The sequence below is a fragment of the Bison bison genome, unplaced genomic scaffold (genome assembly GCF_000754665.1).
Source record: "Bison bison bison isolate TAMUID 2011002044 unplaced genomic scaffold, Bison_UMD1.0 scf7180017864066, whole genome shotgun sequence".
Classification (NCBI taxonomy): Eukaryota; Metazoa; Chordata; class Mammalia; order Artiodactyla; family Bovidae; genus Bison; species Bison bison.
The window spans coordinates 4,728,492-4,738,328 of NW_011494638.1; the positions used below are offsets into that span (position 1 = coordinate 4,728,492).

Below are 9,837 nucleotides of genomic sequence, written 5' to 3' on the forward strand. Positions count from 1 at the left end.
TTGTGAAGATTTTTATATATCAAACTAAATTAAATAATAGTTTCTTTTTCTGATTTTCTATCCCTCAAATGCCAAACAGCTTATAATAAGTATGAGAAACTTTCCAAGTTAATTTGATTCTACTAATAACAAAGAATCTTTACATTTTAGGTAGCTTGCCATGTTAGGATCCAAGATTGAAAGTTAGCTCTCATTTTAGAAATGAAGAAAATGAGGCTGAGAGAAGTTTTGACAATGCTCTAGTTTTAAAAAAGGCAGAATCATCATTCAAGTCTCTTGGTTCAATATGTTTTCTAGACAACTAGTCCTGGACTCTTATCAGTATTATTATTTCAGAATGCTAAAACCACAGAAAAGATTTGGAGGCAGGGAGGGGAAGGTATTTGCCTAAAGATACTCTTACTTTTTATGATATATGACCTCTTCAAAACATAATTGGGAGCTGACTTTGTTTAGGCATAGATTTTCCTTTTCATGAATATAAAATTAAATTTAATAGGTCCTCTATGAAAGAAACATCTCAAAATATAAATTTTTTGTGGTAACAAATATGTGTAATTTACCTAATAGTAATATGAAATACAGGGAAAATGGATTATTCTAAAAATATTTAGATTCAATTCTGTTTTTGAACTTGAATATTTGTAATAAAATCTATAGGTGCTTCAGCAGTTGTTTCACTTATTGTAAAAAGAACAAATATTTTAGGGAAAATTTATTAATTCTGTAAGGCCAATGTCAAAGAGCTTATGATGGCATGAAAAAAACTACTGAGTTAATTCAACTCCAGTAGCAAAGAATCGTCAAATTTTGGGTAACTTTCTGTTTAAGGATTCTTAAGTCCTTGATTTCAGAACCCCTTCAAATATTTAAAATCAAAAGGTAGGTTATATCTACTGATATTTACCATATTACAGATTAAAACAGAAAATTTCAAAATAATAAACCCATTACAAATTAACATGAATAACATTTTTTTTTAAATGGCTATCTAGCAAACACAAAAGAATCAGAGAAAACAGTGGCACTGTTTTACATCTCTGCAAATATCCTTAATGTCTAGATTAATAAAAAACAGCTATACTCTCATAACTGCTTCTGCTTTCATTCTGTTAAAATGTTTTGGTTGAAGAATCAAGATACTCTGGTTTCATAAATATTAACAGCTAAAAAGGGGAGTATTTTAATAGCAAATTACAATAAATGTGTATATATTTCTTTGATACAATACCAAAACTCAACAGTCAGTATTTTCTTAAAGGTTTGCTGCAAAGTGGAATCTGACTCCCTATCACTGAGCTTTTTGAACTGTTACATTAAAATGTATTATCTTGCACTTTGAATGAATCTTATTCATGCATGATTTTATTATATCATACATTATTTTGAAAATACTGCTTTCTTTGAATTACATAATCTTCCAAATGTTGACAGAGTTCATTACACAATATAAAAAAATCATATTTATTAATACTACCAACCATAAGAAAAGATTTTATGTACTGAGAAGCTGTTAAGATCATGATGACTGATACAAGTTGTTCATAATTCTAATTTTTACTTGATAGCTCAAATTTCATCAGTGGCAAGAAATACTATCAGTTGTTTTCCTTTAGGTTGACAAGTGCACTTTATTCAATTTTGAAGAACTGTCTACCAAACAACAAAAAGTGAAGAACTCACTGTGTGTGGCAGACAGACTCTTAAAAGTAGCCTCCATGATCCCCACTCCCTGGAATTCATGTCCTGTGTGATTCTCTCTCTTTGAGTGAAGGCAAGTCATGTGACTTGCTTCTGACAGAGTAGAGCAAAAGTGACAGGGATACATATGACTTTTTCTATGTGATTACATTACATAATTACTTTGCCAACAAAGGTTCATCTAGTCAAGGCTATGGTTTTTCCTGTGGTCATGTAAGGATGTGAGAGTTGGACTGTGAAGAAGGCTGAGCGCCAAAGAACTGATGCTTTTGAACTGTGGCGTTGGAGAAGACTCTTGAGAGTCCCTTGGATTGCAAGGAGATCCAACCAGTCCATTCTGAAGGAGATCAGCCCTGGGATTTCTTTGGAAGGAATGATGCTAAAGCTGAAACTCCAGTACTTTGGCCACCTCGTGCGAAGAGTTGACTCATTGGAAAAGACTCTGATGCTGGGAGGGATTGGGGGCAGGAGGAGAAGGGGACGACAGAGGATGAGATGGCTGGATGGCATCGCTGACTCAATGGACGTGAGTCTCAGTGAACTCCAGGAGTTGGTGATGGACAGGGAGGCCTGGCGTGCTGTGATTCATGGGGTTGCAAAGAGTCGGACATGACTGAGCGACTGATCTGATCTGATCTGATCTGATAATGCCATCCTGCTAAGCATTCTCTCTCCCTTGTGGGCTCTGAAGAAGTAAGAGCCATGGTGGGAAAACTCAACCCGGCAAGGAGCCAACCAAAAGCCAGTAAAATATTGAGATGCTCAATATGACAACCCTTAAGGAACAGAATGCTACCAATAACCATGAGAACTTGGAAGTAGACACTTCCTAGTTGAGCTTCACATCTGGAATGAAGCCTGGAGGAACCCTGAAGCAGAAGATCCAGCTAAGACATGACATGACTCCTAACTCACAAAATCTGTGACATAATAGAAGTATGTGGTTTTAAACCACTAAGTTAATAGTAATATACACCATGGTTTCAGTCATCCTTTCAAGTAAAAATGGTTTTCTGGGTAATTTAGCTGAACATTAAGCCACACTAGAACTTTTTCCCAAGTTAATCATCATACCTCAGACACAGAAGTATATTATGCATACTACCCATTTCATACGTGAAACATTTTAAAAGACATATATTCAAGGGTAGAGAGTTCATAAAATTAATGACATTTTAATATTTCATCAAAGTAACTGAGTATGACTGAAACAATTTTTATTTTGAGTACATGATGATGACTAGTACAAAAACTACTATTCATACTAACACCCCAGCAGTTTACTCACCATTGCTTTTGCATCATCAGTGCAAGTGTCAACACAGTGACAAAAGCAAACAGTTCCTTTGCGTTATTTTGACAATACTGTTGATCCAAAGCCCATGAAACAGTCTCAGGGGTACCCCAAGGGACTGATGACTACACTTTGAAAATTTTTACACTAAGGCAATGGACTGAAATCCCAGATCTACCATTTTCCAGCTGTGCCACCTTGAGTGAATTATTTAAACTACGTGAGCCTCAGTTTCCTCAACTATAAAACAAAAATAAATAATACTGCCTACTTCATAGGAACATTTAAGAATTTAAAGAGATTAATTCATGATAGCACAAAACCTTACACACATTAACAACTCAATATTAACTATTACTTTCTATAAAAGTTAAACTAAACTATGAAGGTATGTTTTCAGAATAAAAGGCTACAATAGCCTCTAGCAATTTTCCCAGTTAAGAACTAAGAACATTTAGTCCAGTTTACAATCTGAAATAGCTTGCCATTATTACTAAATATACTTTTATTCATGTTTTAATAGCACAGTTTTCAATACTGTAGCCTATTTAATCATATTATCAGATCTAAAAACAGGCTGGGTAGTTTGTTCCTACAATTATTATTTGGGTACTGGTTAAACTATCATAAAGATGGTGATATTTTCTGATGCTGATAATGATTCCACTGAATGATTAGCCATGGAAATACAGAATTTTCACTGTGCATTGTTGACACAGATAAATAATACCCAACATATCCCTGAGCTGACTGTGTAGTTTCAGAAACACTTACAGGTTTAGACAAAGGCTGAACAATAACAGAACTATCTGAAGATCTAGATTCAGGATGAAAATTTACTGGCGAGGCAGCCACTGGATTTGATGCTGGATTCGTGTAGTGTTGACTTGTAGGCTTGAATGCAGGAGTAATACCTGTATTTTAAAATTACACAACACATTGAATATATTTCTATATAATCAATGATGTCAAAATACTTCACTTTAAAATAAAAATAGTAAAATACTACTGTACCTCGGCAGAGTGCACCATTCTTTATTCCCCTCGAATATGAGCTGGGGTTTACTCTATTCAAAATATCTATAAAAGATTACATTATTTTAAAACTCATTGTTTGAATTATATATATATATATAAATAGAAATCATACACTGAAAACAACTGAAAAGATTTCTGGAAGGAGTATACAGGTTAACATATATATCTTTATCTACTAAAAATAGTATCTTAATTCTTATAGAATAAGAATAATATTTCTAACTGTAATTCAAAATCCAAAACCCAGAAGTTAAAGATTGATAAATATGACTACCCATAAGTAAAATCTTCTGCATGGCAAAGAAATAGTTCACATAATTGGCAAAAATATTCCAAAAATATATTCATATACAACTAAAATTGAAGTATATATCTTGCTTTGAGAGATGAAAGGGCTGTACATACATGCATTCAAGTTCCTATTTACTGAAAATCAAATCCTGTCCAACATCCATATCCAATTCACACCCTTATAAGCCCTAAAGTATCATTATAAGGGACCTCATTGGATTATCTCCACCATTACTCAAGTCCTGAAAGGGAAGCTATTAGAGAATGCAGATTAAAGTGAACATACAGTTTACCAGAATATCTTGCAACTTAACGGGCTTCATATTTATCACTATACCAGAAGTCAGTCAGAGCCTAATACGACTTTCAGGATCAGTTTAAAGTTTCTAATTGCATGCATGCATGTGAACTCAATAATTTACAGGTTTTTCTATGACAGAACTAAAATTCAGAAGACTAAGGATCTGCCTAAAATTATTGTTTAGAAAAAGGTAAAAGGACCAACACCAGACCTCATAAAACAATTTCCTCATTTCCCCTAATAATAGAAAGGAACAAGCCTCCATAAATTAATTCTGTAGTATAGACAGAGAGAGAGAGTGCAAGCTACTAGCTGCTGCTGCTGCTGCTGCTGCTGCTAAGTTGCTTCAGTTATGTCTGACTCTGTGCGACCCCATAGACAGCAGTCCACCAGGCTCCTCTGTCCCTGGGATTCTCCAGGCAAGAACACTGGAGTGGGTTGCCATTTCCTTCTCTAATGCATGAAAGTGAAAAATGAAAGTGAAGTCACTTAGTCGTGCCTGACTCTTAGCGACCCCATGGACTGCAGCCTACCAGGCTCCTCCGTCCATGAGATTTTCCAGGCAAGAGTACTGGAGTGGGGTGCCATTGCCTTCTCCAATTCTGTAGTGTAAAGGGCCATATAAAAGTAGGACTGTTTTCTGAAAATGACAGTGCAGTACTCTATACCTAAGTATTAGAGATGTCCATTCTAAAGGAGGTCAGTCGTGGGTGTTCTTTGGAAGGAATGATGCTAAAGCTGAAACTCCAGTACTTTGGCCACCTCATGGGAAGAGTTGACTCATTGGAAAAGACTCTGATGCTGGGAGGGATTGGGGGCAGGAGGAGAAGGGGACAACAGAGGATGAGATGGCTGGAAGGCATCACCGACTCGATGGACGTGAGTTTGAGTGAACTCCAGGAGTTGGTGATAGACAGGGAGGCCTGGCGTGCTGCAATTCATGGGGTCACAAAGAGTTGGACACGACTGAGCGACTGGACTGAACTGAACTGAAAGGAGAACAATCTGCTCAAACAACTTGACACTACTTTCATGCATAAATTCAAGATTAAGTATTTATTCAAACCTTCAAAGGATTACTGCTCAAGTATGTTTTGGTTTTTGTATTCTACAATAAAAAATTTTTTACCTTCCTTTGTGGCGACATATATAAACATTTAGCTCATACTCCATATGTTAAAATATTTTATGGCTTATACAAAAGCAACAATACAATCATTTAAATTATGCATCTTAAGAGTACAGAAAAGAAATTCTACTGGGATCAGTCTCCTTCTGACAATTATTTTAAAATTAACATACATTTTTCTATTTGAACACTGTTAAGAGTCATCTAAAAATCAGTATAAATTCAATTTAAGTCTTAATTGTCTTGTTTTCAGTAAGACAACTTGAGTAACAATTTTGCAATATGGTAATATTCCCATATAAAATAATTATAGCAACTAGAAACAGTAATTAAGAGAATGTATAATTATGTTCCACTATCAGCAACAAGTATGCCACCACACCTAGTTCAATTTATAATCAAAGTAGCACTCCATTCAGAACCTCTTTTGAGTGATTATCAATCTTCCACAAAAAATGCTATTCAGAATTTCATCAGTTAAGCTAGTCTCCCTCTGATAAAACTGAAAAAAAAAAAGTGTCATTCCAAGCTTAGAGGCAATAGAAGAAAGAATCAGGCTTTCAGAAAATTTGAAAGCAGTCTCTCTGCTATACTTTTAAGCACTGATTTTGGCAAAACAAAACAAAACACTAGTATGCTGGTTATGAGCTTTGGTAAATTCTCCTGACTTAAGCAAACAAAACACATGTAAGTGCAATGGGAAGGGATCTATTTTCTCTTTCTCCCCTGAAATGTATACATTACTTCTCTGTACTTCCATACATTACTGAGTGGATGACAAGAGCCATTTGTCTTTAACATTATAACAATGGCAAATCCAATTACTCTTAACTGAAATCATTCACTGCCTATGAATTTTGTAGCTACTATAAATGTCACTGCAATGAGGCAGCTGCTTGCATGTGAGAACCCCTATCTAAGACTAACCTAAACATACTTAGTGTATTCTAACATTTTAAGCAAAATATTCTAAACTCTTCTGTTTCTGGGTTTTAAGTGAGGGGGGAAAAAAAAGAAAATGAACAAAAAGATAAACAGGTTACTTGGCTCCACTAAAAATTATGATTTCTATTATGAAAAACTTCTGATGTCACCAGTTTGTCTTAGTCCATTTAGTTTTCTCACATCTAATATTTTAACTTCTTATCTCCTTCCACAAGTTCCTGATTTTAAAACTTTAATTCTGAAATTCTTACCAATTTCCCACCCAATCTTTCATCCTTAACTCCTTACAAAGGAACAAGGACTTAATTAAATGCGTATAAGAGAGTTCACAAGGTTTTCCATTAGAAATGGTATCTTAGAAAACTGGGGTTTACTGAAAGTAAATGCTCACTTGAAATTGCTGGTTTTGAACTTGATATCTCTCCAACAAAGATCGGTTCATCATCATCATCATCATCAACCTCTTTTACTTTCTTCTGCCATGGTTCCAACTCTTCTTCTTCACATTCCATAAAGAGCTCTGCCATTTTTGAATTATCTAATTTTCAAAAGGAGAGAAGCAAACCTTATTTTCAAAAAGAAAAATAAATACATTTTTGTAATACACAGTAGGAGATTTAAGATCTACTTTAATAATCCTAATAGCAATTTCTGAGTTGATATTCACAGTTAGTACATGGCAGCAATAGTGAGAAACTCAGAGTTCACTCTCTAAGATTTAAACTAGTAAAACTTAGATAAAGAGATGATTGATAGATAATGGCTGATAGTAGTTATTTACAGTGGACAGAACATTTGGGAACAAAGTCAGTTTCAGTCATACACCTGGAATATGATTATCTATGAAAAAGATTGCACTGAACCATTATCTGGGAAAAAATGTACTAACAAATGAGAGACAAACTAAGAATAAAAGGCAACAGATGGGAGAGAGAACAGAAAAACTGAACCCAATTCAGGTATGTCAGGTACATAGCAAAGAAAGGATGAGATGCTAGACTAAAATAAAAGAACAAAGTGAGATTTATTCCAATCAGGGAAAATTTCTTGCCTGAAGAAACAGACCAAAGAACATACAGTAAAATATCACCATCCTAGAAGTTCTGACCAAGCATAGAAGCATTTTAGTGCCTTGGTGTTAAATATACAACCAATAAGCACCAGAAATTTTAGAAAAACCTCTTGTCTTCCAGACCAAAATCAATAAAACAGAGAAAGAACCCTTAGGAAAAGAGGTACAAAAAGAAAGACAAATATTAGAGAAAATATAGTTAGCATCTTCAGAGATACGAGACCAAAAATGATGTTATAAAAAGTAATGACAAAATAGGATTTAAAATACAATAGCCAAAATCTTTTCATTCACTTAAAAAAACAAATGTCCTCAGAACTGAAAAAAAAAATGTATATAAACACACACACACACACAAACAAAACAGAGAATACAAGGTTGTTAGAAAATCAATTTAAAGGTACAACACTTAAATTTATAGAAAGAGAATAGAGAGAAAGCAGGGAGTAAGTTATCAAAGAAATAATGCAAGAAAATTTCCAAGATCAGAAGACAATAATCTCTGAGCTGAAAGATCCCATTAACACTCAATACAACAATCAAGAAAAAAGTTATACCAGGACATATCACTGCCAAATTTCAGAACAAAAAAGATAAAGAGAATATCTTCAGGGATTGGGAGTTAGGGAACAGAAACAGGTCATATACAAAAGATTAAGAGTAATAAGAACAGAAACTAGAACACAGTAAAACAATTCTTTAAAAATTCTTACCAAAATTATATTTCAATTTAGAAAATCCAAACTTTTCATTTAAGTTTAAGAGTAAGGATCAGCAACATCACACAAAATTTACTTCCCAGGCACTCGTTCTCCTGAAGTTACTATAGAATCCACCAAAACAAGAGACTCAGTAAAGAAAGAGGAAGACACAGGATGTAGAAAACATGGCATTCAACACAGTACAAAGTTCCAGGACAACAGAAGTTCAGCAGGCCTAAAGAACAGCCAGTCTAGACTAACGCCTGAGAACAGTACCTTCAGGAGGAACATCTCCAGGAGGCCAAAGAAAAGATGATTAAAATATAAAATTTTATACTACCTGACAGATTTCAACATACTGAAAATTGAACTGAGAGGTTCTTGAGGGTGTGAGAAGATTTAGCTATAGATGTTAATAAAAGTTAGCAAATCAAAAAACATGAAAAGTATTAATTGCTGGGTAAACAAACAAGTAAAAAATGTATTCCCTCACATGCTATTCTATATATAATAGCATATGAATAGCATACTACCATGCTCATCAGTAAATAGTGTTTATATGGACATCATAATGAAAATATCAAATACAGATTTAACCAAAAATTGGGAGACACTTAGAGGGAAGGAAGGGATAGCTGTAAAAAGCAAAAATCCTCATGACAGAATAGTACCAGAAAATGGTTAAAACTGACTATGCAACGGAAAGCACAAATATATACGCACATAAGCACTTTTTAAGAAACTGAGGCTAAACCACATAGTCTTTTTAAGTTGTTTGCTTTATTTAAAACTATGTGTATACTTTAAGCTGAGATGAAGGAGAAAAAGGAAGAGTAAGAGTAGCAGAGGAGGGAAAAAAAGAGATACAGTATTAAAGTTCTAAACTAAAGTAACAGGAATGGAGATGGGTACAAGTGATATATAAAGAGGGTATATATACATGTGCGTGTGTGTATATACACACACACACACAAGGGCCAACTCATAGGAAAAGACCCTGATGCTGGGAAAGATTGAGGGCAGAAGAGGGCGACAGAGGAGGAGATCGCTGGATGGCATCACTGACACAATGGACGTGAGCTTGAGCAAACTCAGGGAGATAGTGAAGGACAGGGAAGCCTGGCGTGCTGCAATCCATGGGGTTGCAAAGAGTTGAACATGACTGAGCGACTAAACAACAAAATGTCTGTCTGTCTATCTGTCTGTCTGTATAGGACAGGATGCTGCTGCTGCTCTAAGTCACTTCAGTCATGTCCGACTCTGTGCGACCCCATAGACAGCAGCACACCAGGCTCCCCCGTCCCTGGGATTCTCCAGGCAAGAACACTGGAGTGGGTTGCCATTTCCTTCTCCAATCAAGGAAAG

At 35.0% G+C, this 9,837-nt stretch overlaps 1 protein-coding gene across 7 annotated transcripts in view; it reads right to left on the reverse strand.

Annotated features, from left to right (window-relative positions):
• ZNF280D (zinc finger protein 280D) overlaps positions 1-9,837 on the reverse strand; it is a 120,616-nt gene that overhangs the window by 95,685 nt on the left and 15,094 nt on the right. For all 7 annotated transcript variants that reach the window (XM_010836793.1, XM_010836792.1, XM_010836794.1 and 4 more), the window contains 3 exons: positions 7,091-7,237; positions 4,010-4,075; positions 3,770-3,909 (listed from right to left, as the gene is read on the reverse strand). In XM_010836793.1, coding sequence (XP_010835095.1) covers positions 3,770-3,909; positions 4,010-4,075; positions 7,091-7,237 — 353 coding nt within the window. The remainder of the gene's footprint in view (positions 1-3,769; positions 3,910-4,009; positions 4,076-7,090; positions 7,238-9,837) is intronic.